Raw genomic sequence first — 15207 nt, 5'->3', positions numbered from 1 at the left:
AATATATTTCTTCCATGACAAAATTGTTGTATATTATGTTGTTTAATATATTTAATAAATATTAAGTGTATACCTATGTATACATATATTTTTTTTATTTAATCAACATAAACCTTCCTTTAACTATTTTCACATCACTTTAAACTTCAAAGTGGTTTTATTATTTATTGTTAATTGAATCTATAAATTACAGCTATAACATAACATTGTGATAATCACAAATGTGTAAGCAATTCCAATTCGATTAATACAACGATGTTTATTTTATTTTTCTGTCATAATATAATATTCATTTAAATGTATATAGAATAAAGCAATTAATATAAAAGCACATAAGCGCATTTTTTCTCTGTAGATAAAAATAAAATGCATTCAAGCAAAATCATTAATATTGTTATTCATCGACCATCGTTAAAATATTTAATTTTGAACAAATTTGAACGTCTTCAAATGTCTAAAAAACAATTGTGTTTAGGTTAAGGTATATACTTTTTAGTTGCAGTAAATATGAAATATTTATGAGATATATTATACTACGTTTTCAAAACTTCGCTATAAAAATTAAAGATTTTATAAATTTTTTACTACAAAATACTGTAATTTTCGTAATTTTGACGAATGTAAGAATTTGAACTTCAGTAGTGTATAAAAAAATATGCATAAGTATTTTTCAAAGTTTTATACATACTCTATAAAAATAACTTATATGGGGTCTTGTATTAAATTGTCATGAATTTTCACTCATTGAATTTAACCCTATTTTTATTGATATTGCTAGAAAAAAGCTAAAACAAAAAAATCAAAATTTTCTCATGTACATAAATAGTTAAAAAAGAGTCAAAATATTTTGAAAATTAATCCATGTATAGAAAACTATAATATAAATTTATACCTAAATATTTAGTGAATGAGAAATAGTCGTGATACGGATGAATATCCGTTTTCGTAAACATATTAAATTATGGTCTTAGATAATTTATTTGATTTTTTGGCTAATTTTTTTTTTTTATACAAGTTGTAAAACAAAGATTTTTATAATAAATTTTCAAATTTTAGATATAAATAAATATAAACACAACATTTTTTATGATTTTCTATTTATATTATCTATTTATAATATAATTTTTAATTTTTAAAATGTTAACGAATTTTGTCCAAGTTATAACTTTCAATGCTTATCAAAAAATATTATAACAGTAAATTATTAATAATTTTTAATTAGAAAATGAACCACTTATTAGGGGAAATCTTGTATTAAAATGTCTAGAATTTATATTTTATACATTTTCATTAACCCTAAATTACACGCATTAAAAATAACCACATAAATACAATAAATAATAAAAAATAAACAACAATAATAAATATAATATTCATAAATATTCAATATTTATAAAAAAAAAATCAATTGTTTATAAATAGCTCATTTTTTTTTTTTTTTAATATTTTAAAAATTTTACCATAAATAATACAAACATCTTATCAAAATTTTCAAAATCCTGTAATTATTCGTTTTTTCAATTGTAATAAAATAAAGAAATCAATTTAGTTAAAAACGTATTTACCGTAACAATATTCGTTTTCGTTAACTATTTGTTGTTTTTTTTATCCAGATAACAAAATAAAGTACTAATCATTTTTAATTTTAACATCTTTAAATTATAAAATAGTTCCAAATTTTTACTATTTAAAACCACTCGAAGTAAAAAATAAAATCATTTTATCTACTACTTATCATGTATACACATTACACATAAATAAAAAACAAAAAAACATACATAATTGTAAAATCAATACATTTATCTCTACACCCAGAATCTAAAATGTAATTTATAGGTACACTATTAGGCATGATATTCAGTTGGAAAAATTGTTCTCGGTTTTTTTTTTATTTCTGCATAATATTACTGTAGCAACTAGAATATAGATTAAATGGTATTTAAAATATCGCAATCTATATTTTATATCATTCGAGTGAGTTTATAAACAATATAATTTTCTAGCATAAAAAACATAATAAACAACACTTTACTCTAATAAATTTAAATTTGAATAATAACTTACATATTTTACATTCATTTTGTGCCAACAAAAATCACAATAATTCTTAGTTCTACAAATTTTTTTTAGTCAAAACTTTAACGACATTATAGTAGTGTATTAAATTATACATAATTATAAACATATTATAATATATATATTATATATATATATATTAATTATTAAATAATAATAAAATTATTGACAGTAGTCTAGTAGTAATATTTTGAAACTATTTGTACAAGTATGGCTTTAAAATAAAAATAAAACTCAGTAACATTCGTAAGAATTATGTTTTATTAACTTTTATATAATTTACTAGGTAAATTTGATTTAAAATTATGCTTTAATATACATGTTGTAATCAAATAAAACATTCGGATCATTTTAATGAACTACGCTAAGAGCATTCGAAGATACTGTAATAAATAATAATTAATACCTAACTAATAAGTAAATAATTACTATTACTTTCCCAATTATTACCTATACGTAACAAATAATAAAACTACCCCAATAATGAATTACCATATTATGAGTGATATGTATTATAAGCATAAAATAAAATTATATATTGTGTTGTAACGCAATAACTTTTAAGTTATATGAATATTATATCTAGCCGCCAATATTTATATCAAATAGACCGAGCTATGATACTGCTGTAACAATTTAGGTAAATGCTTAAATTAAAAATATTTATTAAAGATTCAACTTAATGAGAAAACATATAGTATTATAATATACCTACGAAGCTACGATGAAAGAAAAATGTATAATAGCCAGGGCCGGATTAAGGGAAGGGCTGAGTGGGCTGCAGCCCAGGGGCCCCCACAATTTTATGATATTTTAATAAAAAAATATATTTTCTTGTTTCTGCATAAGAGGCCCTCACAATGCATTTCGCCCTGGGGTCAACTCCGCCCTTGATAATAGCAGACGCCTGGTATAATATTAACACAAATTAAAAATTGAAAATACGGTGAACTTGATGTAACTTGATGTACCTAGCTACGATTTACAAAATATCTGTTAAAGCCAGTAAAACATGAATTGAACAAAAATAGAATAAAATATAAAAAAACAAGTTTACTAAGAAATTACTGTTAGTTGTTTTACAAAATATGGGCTTCGCTATTTATCACTAGGGCTCCAGTAGATGTAGTTATATATATTTCTGTTTTCCATCACCACAAATTTCAGTTTTTAGATTTTAGTAACCTATAAGAGCTCTTATTGTAAGAATTGAAATATAATATGTTCAAAATCGTGATTTTTCTTTATTAATAGAAGAAAGGAAATATTACGATAGAAATAGATACAATAACAACAACAATAATTGTCAAATAAGATAAAGTATTGTCATGATTTTATCTTTTATCGATTTTATGAACCTAGTCCATTTTATTTTGTGTTCAAGTTTGTGAAAAATAAATGAATTCAGTACAATTTAAAATATAATTATTGAAAGTAATGACAGTAAAAACAGATAATTTCGAAAAATGTTGAATTAGTTCATGTAATAAAGGTCTTAAATATTTTAACGTTGTGCAATTAAAAACTCAACAGAAAAGTTTAGACGAATGAAAATAATACAATAAATGGCAACATAAATACTACACGACACAATCATAACGAATATTCTAGCCAAGTATTGTAGAATCGAGTGATAAATACAGCATGTAAAAGAAAAGCTATTGAAAATTTAAATAGAACACTACAGAACATTTTTCCAACTTAAATAGCACAAAATATTAATTCAACAAATATTACCATTTCCGATATAAATAGAATCAGAAAAAATAACGTAAAATTATGCCTTATAATCCTACTAATATATTATACTTATATACCTAACTAATGCTCATAACGTACCTACACACTTAATTTACTTAATTTAATTAATACAAAATCTAAAATTAAATATAAACGTAAATGGTAAATGTACACAATCATGTTTATCTAATTACGTTTTTTGTATAATAAACAAAAATTTTTTTCTCTCCCAAAGTAACTGTTGATTACAAAAAGGCTATACTTCATGCAGTTTCTGAAATGTGGCCACAAATCAATATTTCAGGAAACCGATTTCGTTTAACACAATCTTAGTATCGTAAAATATATTAAATTGGCTTATTGAATGTATATATAGAGACGAGTGATCTGAAATTTGTAAATGGTTATACAATATATTTGGCTTATTTATAAATCCAGAAGACGTATAAATAATTTGTTTGTCGAGGACTTTATGAGTAAGGGTACAATTGATGAATGACGAAAAAAATGTTCAGATTACTTTGTAGAAACATATATTTTTAAAGATTGTTTTTAATCCTTCAAAACTTTGGGCACTTGCATCTTCAGAACATACATATACCTACAATAAATGTCAGTAAGTCATTTCAAGTGCATTTTAAAAACTGCAGTTTTTATCGACTTTCGCAATCTATTTTACAATAGGTAAAATTTTAATCGAAGAATTACAATTGTAAAATAGAACAATTTAAAAGTGTAAATTAAGAAGCATCAGTGCACAAAAAATGACAATAAAAAAATCAATGTTTAATTGGGCAGTATAAAAGAGGAGACATATTTCTTTATACGTTTGTCAAATCCAAAGCATATACAACTGTAAAAAATATTGAAGTAGCTGTTTGTGATAAAATACCATTTTAAATGATATTAAAATCAAAAGTTTTAATTTTTAAATTGATTTTGTAACGCTTATAAATGTAATTTTGACTTTTTTACTTGAATATATTATTTTAAAAATACATTTAATTAACAATCAATTAGATAACTATTTTTTATTTATTTGAAATTTATTTTTAAAATCATTATAGCTTTTAATAACTTAATCTCTAGATAACTATGTTTTCATATTAAAGGGTTAGCAAAATCTAAACACTAAACAGTAGTAGTGACGTCAAATGTGAAATGGAAATATATATTATTAGAATTACACTGGCGGTAAACAGACTTAGCGGTAAAAGGAAAGGTCGATTTTGGAGGAAAAGTGGATCACGCTTTGAATATTATTCCAGAAATTGACTACTATGTGATCATATTATAATGTTTGTAGTCTTGTAGAAACAAAAAATTAACTGTCAAAAAATCTAAGATAAACGTAAAAATTAAATCTATAATTAAATGAATATGTGCTTAACGAATATGGATAATTTAATAAATATCTGAGCCAGACATCGCCAATCAATTAAACCATTATTTTAGTTTATATATTATAATGCACTATACATATAATTCAAGTTTGGATTATTTCATATTTTCCTATACTATTTTCCTATATTATTCTCTTATCGTTTTTAAGTTTTAATTATCAATATTCAATAGTATACTAAATATAGTTTTATTATTTGTTGGTTCTTATGGAACACAGTAGATCGTAAAATTAAAAATGGTATCAACTATCAAGAGTTAATTAGTATATACCTTGTTAACACTTAGGTACTTGAATGATTGATAGTATTAACATGTATAGATCTGAACTTAAAAAATAAGAAAAACATAACAATGCTATATTGTAAATTATATTTAATTTTATGTTTATAGGTATAGGTACCTACTTTAAAAAATATGACTGCATAGATATAAGTATACTTTACGGCATTTTGTGTCATTCGTTATAAGAAATGATTTAACCTAACCTAACATATTATGTAATTATATATACATATAATATATAACACAATATCCAGATATAAATAAATTATATATTATCTATGATTTTTTGAAACTAAACATAAAAGTTTGATATTGAGATATTCGTACAATACATCGTGGCACTTATATAAACATAATAATAAATTATCATTAATTTAATTACTACTCATGGTATATTTAATGGTACTAAAATATAATTAACATTATTAACATTTAATAGCTACTTAAAATAATTCAGTTTTTAGTTTTTGAAACTGTCATATATTACTCCCTTTCATATTCGCATTAAAAAATTACACGCAGTTTATTTAGGTAATTTTTTAATTATTTTACAGACAGTCATATGACTCTCAAGTTGTACATAATACATTTAGTTCAGAAATAACTATGAAAAATGTATCTCAATACTCTATATTAATAAATTACATATTAACTTATTTTTAGTATCGGATCAGAGCGTTGACTGTATTAATCTTAACATTGATTCTAAAATCAATGATCTTAAAATGTTTTGTATACCCCTAATATATTAAGCTAGTCATAATATACATAATAAACTTTATAAACTCATACCTTGTATAATACCTAACCTAAGGTAACTTATATACTATATTATAGTTTACATATATAAATAATAAATATACATATTATATATTTATTACCATAAAATATTTTTTTTTAATGTTATTAAGCTTATTCTTCTAGATATTATGTAACTTAATAATATTTATAAATTTTAAAATTAAACAATGATAATATGACGTAATATAATATTTCGAAAATGATTTTATAAGTACGGGTATGTACGGTGTAGCCATATATTTATTTAATATATAAAGTATCTAAGAAATTTAAAATTGTTAAAAAAGTGTGAAATTATAAAATGTTTCAAACTTTGAAGACACTGTAATACAAGTGTAAGTATACCTAATGTATTATTTGAATTTTAAATATACCTACACAGTTATAAATGTTATTTATTAAATTTTTCGTCTTAAAAATAATTTCATACATTTATATTCAGTACTGATATCAAAATATTAACACCTTACGTATCTTTAAAACACAATTTAAGTTCTCGGTTTTGAGCTTTATCAAAATGGATTTCCACTCTAAAATAAGTTATAGTATATTTATATTTATTTGTATTTTTTTTACGATTTAACTTATTTTATATTTTCGAAATATTTTATATTTTCACTACAGCACAATGTTGAACAACTAAACCAAGTATTGTTGATCGGGCATTGATAATCAAAAAAAAAAAAATAATAATAATAATAATAAAACATCTTGAGCTTTACATAATATACATTTGGATATTCACTATCACATAATATGGTGAATATATAATGTAATATGTTTTCGAACAAAGATCGGGCGACAACGGCGAGGGATAAGGAGAAAACGCGATGTTGTAATATTGGAATTTACATACAGGCAACGTGCCAAAAGTCCTACGCGAGCCGCGTGTTGAAGAAAATATTGTCGAGCCCGGAAGCACGGAGGCTACTTTTTCCTCCTCACCATTCATATATTAATAAATTGAAAAACTACTCAACCGAGATCTAAACTCTATACGAGACTAGAACGACCAGAAGCCCTGGCTTTGATTGTTGAAATTCTTCATGTTATAAAAACGATGATTTAATGACATGTTTTGGATTATAAGATAATACTATTATTACAACTATACAAACTGCCACTAATTAGTATCACTAATAGTCATCTGATAATTATTCCTGTTGACTGTTTAGTGTTTTCACGAATTTCACGCATTTGTTATTGGATTATTACGATACATATTTAGTGTGATCACTTTATAAAATATATCAGGATTATAATAAGCTATAATAATTGTAGTATTATCTATACTTTGATTTTAATTTCAATCATTGAATACTCTACCTCATAACTCATAACATAATTATTCATTCCAATAATAATAATTAATCTTGTTTTCAAAAGGTATTGATGGAACGTATAAAGAACTAACGATTATATTTAAAATGGATATTAAATCTGACCTACATCCTTTTCCCGAATTCCCAATATTCAAAATAAAAAAATCTTAAATGCGTAACTACGTTTCAATACAAAAATACCGAAAGGCCATACTAAATACTAATACTCAAATAATATAATATAACAATGATAAAATTAGGAGAATTACAGCAAACCAATCAAACGATTGAAGCGTAAATAGAATAATAAAATTCTTAAGTTGAATTTATTTATAATAAATGAATAGCTATCAAATATCAATGGTAATATTTTATTTGATTAATTAAAAAAATATAATATATTAATTGATTTAACCGGGTAGTATTATACGTGTCTGATAAAGTTTATCAAATCCTTAAATATTTTAGACTACCGTTTGATATTACATTTAGTGACTCGTGATTGTTACAATAATTTTCAATGAACTGTTAAATTTATAAAATATTTATTTATAAAACTTGATATTTAAAAATTGGATGCATTTATGTCGTCAGGGTATTTTATAGATCTCATGTGTAATATTGTATTATAATTTGGACAACGCTGTCGTAATTTATTATTGTGTTTTATTTCTGGATGCTATTATAATATAATTAATCAAGTTAAAATACTTGTCTTTTACAACAACCCAGTGGCCCAAAAATACGACACCGAATTGGATTTGGTGATTATCCTTGGATGTGTTACTAAAGAAACTTTCATGAGGCGTTAACATCAGTCGGTATGACGATTCTTCTTTACCCATGTTTTTAAAATTTACTCCTCCAGAGTATAGTGAGATTTATGTTAGGGTTCAAAACACCCTTTGTATCTTATACCATTATTTAAAAGACAAAATAATAACAGCAAACAAACAGACAAATAACAAAGACGCATTATAAAAAGGTAAATACAAATTTAAAAAAAGTTCTGTACAGAAATGTGTTCGACCACTGCGAGCGTAGAGTGTGTTTCATTTATGATGACACCTTAGGTTTGAAAGTAATGAGAAATCATCTTCTAATTATAAAAAAAATGTAAAACATTAAAACGCACTTTATGACTTTTTTCTAAATATTTTGACGACTATCGATAATATTTTAATATTTTCTTACTCCCAGTTGAGGAGACTCAGAAAAAAAATTGATAAATTAATTACCATCTAAATCTAATTTTTAGTTACATATATGCATTACAATATGATGTTTTTGGAACATTTTTCAATCAAAATAGGAAAAATATAATATAGACACGACTGTAGGCACTTATCTAACTTCAGTTACTAAAACACAAGATAGTTTATGTAAATGTTGATATTAATACTTATTGAATTAAAATAATTTATTATTGTGTTGTTTAAAATGTATTTAATCCATTTATAAATATACAATAAATTATTATTAGGCACATCCTATACATAGTTAATAATTTTTAATTCTGATATCTTATAAATTATACAATATGAAGCTACCTAGTATAACATTATTTATAACAATTGTAGTTTTTGAAATCTTAGATAATAGCATTATACATACAAAATCTAATATTAAAATGGAATTAGTATGCAACCAAACAACCAACATCTAACCAGTTATTGACGGATCCGACAGCGGACATCAGCTGATCACTGAATAGATATTAATAAACTAAGGAGAATCGTGAGGACTTTCATAAGTTGTAATGAGTCTGGGCAACCGAAATTCTATCGATTTAACGATAAATAAATTTCCAGGAACATAATTTTATTAATATTATGTGTGTTACCATCATAGATTTAGGTTAGGAATTTCGCCTAAGTGGGATAAACTCCACTATTTTTTGTGGATAACAAGAGCCTCTTGATAAGTTGATATCGTTTTGTGTCTGTCCCTAATACATAACTGCAGTACCTATACACTATACATATTACATAGGTATACATACAAGTGAGGCAATATAATATTGTCAAATCAGACTTACAAGCGTCTTACGTAAGAGAGATAGTAGGTTGATACTACAGTACTTACGATCGACTTCACTAGTGACTTGTTTATGGTGATTGAATATACTATAAGCATACTGGCAACTATAAGCGTTTGAAATCGAAAGGCAAGCAGGTGTTAAAGGGATTCGGAGAATAAACACTGTCTAGCCATTTCTTTTGCAATACTTTGCAATATTTTCAATCACTATTTAATAGGGTGTCTCCATAATCTTACAAACACAAATGTACAACATAGCAAATTTTATGTTCACAATAATCCATTTTACCGATTTAGGTATTTTATATAATTTTAAAAACTAAAATAATTTGACCCATAATAAAATTTAAAGGTAAGATTTATTATTAATAATATTTTGAATATGAAGCAACATTTTTTTATATACTTTTATAGTACCTATATACTTTTTTTAGTACCTACACCTACATATATTTACGATCTAATATTATTGGTATACCTAACTGCAGTTTAGCTTTACCACCACGTTATTTTTTTATAACATGTATTTCAACGAACTAAGAACGATGGTGCGGAAAATTTGCGCAAATAATAATTTTGGAAGTTATATCCTTCCAAAGTTTTCGATTTTACAATTTTTCGAATGCGCACAATGCTTCCTGCCGCGAGTCGCATCTAAAACGAATTTTTCGATGTACCTAATGAGTAATAACATTAAGATTATAATTTTATTAAATTAGGTTATCGAGTACTTGGGTAGACAAGTATAAATGAAATCGTAATTATAATGATTCTAAACATTCTGTGATAATGTGTACTTGTGTACCTATATTTTCATGGAGTACTCTTGCGTTCAAATGATTTTACTTAGATTTGAAGGTAAAAAACAGAACAGATAACAAATTAACAAGTGTAGTGGCTTCCTTCACCAACCACGGCTCTGGTCTCAAAACTTTTGTAGGAAATAACTTCCAAAATAATTATTTGCACACATTTTTTTTTTTTACCATCAATCTTAACTCGTTGAAATACATGTTTCAAAAAAAAAAAAAAATCGCTTGATAGCTAACTTGAAATTTTCCTATATTATTATATATAATAAGTAAATTAGGTAACTATAAGATAGTATGATAACAAAAACGTAATAAAGGTCAATAGAATATATCACTGTATAAACCCTTTTACTTCGGAGGAGAAAAGTTTAATTTAGTTTAAAATTTAATGTTACCTAGTATTATATAACAAATGTAAAATATGAATAAATAATTTAGGTATACCTAGGTAGGTAGCACAATTTAAGATATGCAGTACTATCTTAAATCATTGTAGGTAAGTAGATAATATTTGTACCGTGGAGGCAATGCGAAAGCAGTTCCCGCGGCGTTGTAGATTCAAAATTAAAAAAATAAAAATAAAAAAGTAGATAATACTTAAAATATGGTGAAAAACTGGTAGGTAAGCATTTTGACGTTTTATTAAATTAAAAAATAGTTCAAAAAAATACGGTCAAATGTTAATCATGTACTACGATTTCTACAACAATTTTACAAACGAATAAAATAATATTTTGGCATTTAAATACACATCACACCGTTGTCATAAAATTAATAATCGATGAACATTACTGAGTAGGTAATAACACAGAATAGAATAATAATAATAATAATAATATTGAAATCTGCAAATATTTTAAAACAAAGGTACATACCTTCATACATACGCAGATATTATAGACACATAAACACATTATCCACTTTGGTTTAAATCGTAAATAACACAATCTAGTATAAGAATTTCTTGTTCTGATACTTTTTTATTTTCTTACGACGTTTTTAATAAATTAATGATTATTGTAATATTTATAACTCGTTCAGTTCAACTTGGCACTCGCGGGCAACCGTAACAATTTGAAAAAAAAAAGTATTCAGAAAACTGTATTGTCTATATTACTGTATAGAAAAATAATATAATCCCATAGACTATGATAGAAAATGAAATACTGGGATAATTCGATTAGATACCAAAATACTACCAAACGTTTATTTCGCGTAACACTCGTATTATTACCGTACATACAACTACTTGTAACGATAAAAAATAAATTCCCGCTACATGGTTGCACTGGATATCAACGTCGTACTATAAAATATAAATCGTCTTATCGACAAATTTGATAGTCATCCTTAGATAACTCTGTACTCTGTAGTCTATGGAAAGGTGCATTGTTATTAAATAACATGACGTGCATAATATTGTAATGCTAATATTTTGATCTATTTATTCAAAATGTTAAGGTGACAATCGTAGACCTGAGTAATATAGTTCAGCGAATAATCATTATTCATTCATTCATTATCCACTGTAAAGTATCAAAAACTAAGAAGGTATTCAGTATTAACGAATAAACTATTAAACAACTTTTGTGTATTTGTTCCGGACGTTCGAGTGTCACGGTTTGGTAACTACAGACACCTGATGCAAATTTATGTATCTATTATTTTATAATAATACGTTTGTAAATAAATTATTACATTATTACACGTTTTAACGAGAAATCATAATAATATCAATCACATTAATATATTATGATGGCTACCATTGGTGAGTAATATATTATAAATACCACATTAATTATTTTTGATATATTTGAAATGTCTGTCATTACTACCTATTTAGTAAATTGTTTTATTTATCAATCGGTAATTTGTACCACAGAATTTATCCATTAAAAACAAGCTAAATATGCCCTTAACACTTAAAATTGTTTAGGTAAATATAATTAAAAAACAATTGTTAGTATTACCTATATTTAAATTTTGTTTGCTATCTAGTAATTAAAAATATTTTATTTAACATTTAAAAATAAAACTAAAAACTTATTTAATAATGTTTTTAAACAATACAATTCACAATCTTGATCGGTGCTGCATTATCAAAAAAACTAGGTATATTTCATATTTTATTTATCAATAGGCCATTTAGAAGTAATTTATTTTGATAATTACTTAATATTTAACTCTAATATACGATTGGCAAAAATAATTGAAAAATATAACAAATGGATAATAAAATTTTAAAATATAGTATTATAGGTAATATGCAAAATATAATTTTGGATTTAGGGTTATATTTTGTATAACAATATTTTAGAGGCCCATTTTTTATTTTTATGGGGGTTCCAAATTTTTTCACTACGCCACTAGATTAATCATTAAAGTGTTTGGTCTATTCAATAAAAAAAACATACAAATGCATGAACTTCAAAGTTTTAATAACTAGATTACTTGAATAATATCAATCAATAAATACATTAAATATTACTGATGAATGATGATTAATGATTATGTACATAAATATATATAACATGTTACATTACATAATAATATTATAATATTACTATTTCACATTTTTTTTTTTTTTAAAGTTGAATCTAAGTCAATCAAATAATAATAAAATAAAAAACCATAAAACTGATATATCTTATCCTCCAACATATTATTTTCTATAATTTTTTTAATGGATAATTTGACTTAAGATTACTCTTAAACATTTGAAAAAAAAAATGATTTTGTGTGAATCTAATTTTGATTTATATTACATACATATTATACGCTAAATAAAACAAAATATACAGTGCGCTATATCATCTTAGTTATAAATTCATAACACTCAAATTTTAATTTTGATAAAATCCATTTCTTTTTTTATTAAAATATAATAACTAAATACTTATTTTTAATAATTGATTCCTAATTGTAATTTTTATTTTTATAAACAATTTTTCAAAATATTAACTATAGGATCTAGAAAATATTTTTAGAGCTGCTGATGTCTATTTGCAGAGACCAACAAAAAAATATATATCAGCAACTAGTTAAAAGAATAAATAAGTTTATTTAATTAAGTACCTACATGCCTATGAACATTTATTATTTTGTCAATATTTACATAACAATACTCAGAAAAATTAAACAACTCTAAATGCATAAAAATATGAAATAGGTACATATTTATTAAATATTACATTTTTAATAAATAATTAATAAATCTTTTTGTATTTTCATTATAAACTATCAAAAATTAAAATTAATACTATTTATTTACATCTATATTTTACTATGTTTAATAATGTTTAACACTTTTTTCATACTAAAACTTTTAATATACCTACTGATAAGATAAATTTTATATTTTAAGAAAGTATTGCTCTTTTTTGAGTCTTAAAACATTTAAATTGTTTATTATTTATTTTTATGTACCTATATCTACCTATTATTTTTATTATGCTCTTTAGAAAAGAATTCACTGTCATCTGAGTTTTCATCACTTCTGTCAAATACACTTACCAGTCGAGGACATGAGCGACTATTCAACATTGCTTTTGTATTCACTGTTGAAACTGGCTTTATTCCAATTTCTTTAGAAGAGCAATTCAATTCAACTGATTCAAACATCAAACTGGCTAAAACGATAAAGAGCCAGCCACTAAATTCATTTTGGTATAAAGATAATGACAATTTTCATGCTGAGCTAGTAATGTCTAATCAGTTATGCCATTTAATTGGAGTTTCTATTGATGGTTCATTAATTATAACATTGATTCATTCAAGTATATCAAAGTGTATTAATTTTGAGGATGATGAAATCATTTCCAGTGAAAATATAAAAAGTTTGTTTGATTTATCCTTAAAATATAAAAATTTGGTTAGCGTTCCAGTCAAATGTGCCATAAAGGAAATTACTGTTGGTCAATATCCTTCTTTATGCGGAGTACCTGAGGAATTGATTTCCTATATTTTGACAAAACTTAATCCCCCTGATTTGTATTCACTGATGCTATCCTGTAAAAAAATGTATCATTTAGTGATAAATAATCAGTTAATATGGAAAAAAATTGTGATTGAATTGGTAAAAACATTGCCAGAAGCACCTAGACTTCTAGTTAATATTCCTGATTGGAGACTTTGTTATTATGATCTTAATAGAACCGTAAAATGTAAGAGAAAAGTAGTTGAAAGAATAAGAGAATAAATGTTAATTTATTTTTACGAAAATAAATGTATTTATATTTTATAAAACACTGTATGCATACAAAATGCATCTAACTATATTTTTAAGTATATATAATTTGCAACTATAATATAATTATGTTGTATATAATATTATGACTATAGTATTTTCTACTAGATAATGCATAATTATTAGTTAATTATTAATTATAAACATAGCTCGAAACATAGTTTACTTGCGATTATGGCTATTATGTGTACCATATAACTATTGCTTAATCAGGCACGTTCACAAAAAAAGTTTGAGGGAGGGTTCATAAAAAAATTTACAATAATCAATATTTATCGATGAATGATGATATAAATAAACTACACAACTATTCATTTTCAGGGGGGGTTGAACCCCCAAAACCCCCTGTATATGTGCCTGTGCTTAATAATAGTAAGTTATAAACAATCTTCAATATTTATTATCCATAAAAATCATCATTTTACAATTAAAATATTGTTATCTTTACTTATATATTAAAAATACATAATAAACCTATATTGTA

The 15207-nt window shown here is 24.3% G+C and overlaps 2 protein-coding genes across 2 annotated transcripts in view; one reads left to right on the top strand and one right to left on the bottom strand.

Moving 5' to 3' along the window:
* Window positions 1-11584, bottom strand: part of LOC114128981 (hemicentin-2-like) — a 364378-nt gene extending 352794 nt beyond the window's left edge. Inside the window, exon 1 of the mRNA XM_050204625.1 lies at window positions 11353-11584. Within this exon, the coding sequence (XP_050060582.1) occupies window positions 11353-11391 (39 nt within the window). The 5' untranslated portion in view covers window positions 11392-11584. The remainder of the gene's footprint in view (window positions 1-11352) is intronic.
* A 253-nt stretch (window positions 11585-11837) lies between these two features.
* On the top strand, window positions 11838-15207 carry LOC114128972 (uncharacterized). Its single transcript, XM_027993589.2, has 2 exons — window positions 11838-12245; window positions 13939-15207. Exons 1-2 carry the CDS (start codon window positions 12230-12232, stop codon window positions 14673-14675), a joined length of 753 nt encoding a protein of 250 aa, XP_027849390.1. The 5' UTR covers window positions 11838-12229; the 3' UTR covers window positions 14676-15207.

Source organism: Aphis gossypii, chromosome 3, assembly GCF_020184175.1.
Source record: "Aphis gossypii isolate Hap1 chromosome 3, ASM2018417v2, whole genome shotgun sequence".
Taxonomy (NCBI): domain Eukaryota; kingdom Metazoa; phylum Arthropoda; class Insecta; order Hemiptera; family Aphididae; genus Aphis; species Aphis gossypii.
The sequence above is the reverse complement of the archived record's forward strand: the minus strand, read 5'-3'. Positions and strand labels throughout refer to the sequence as shown.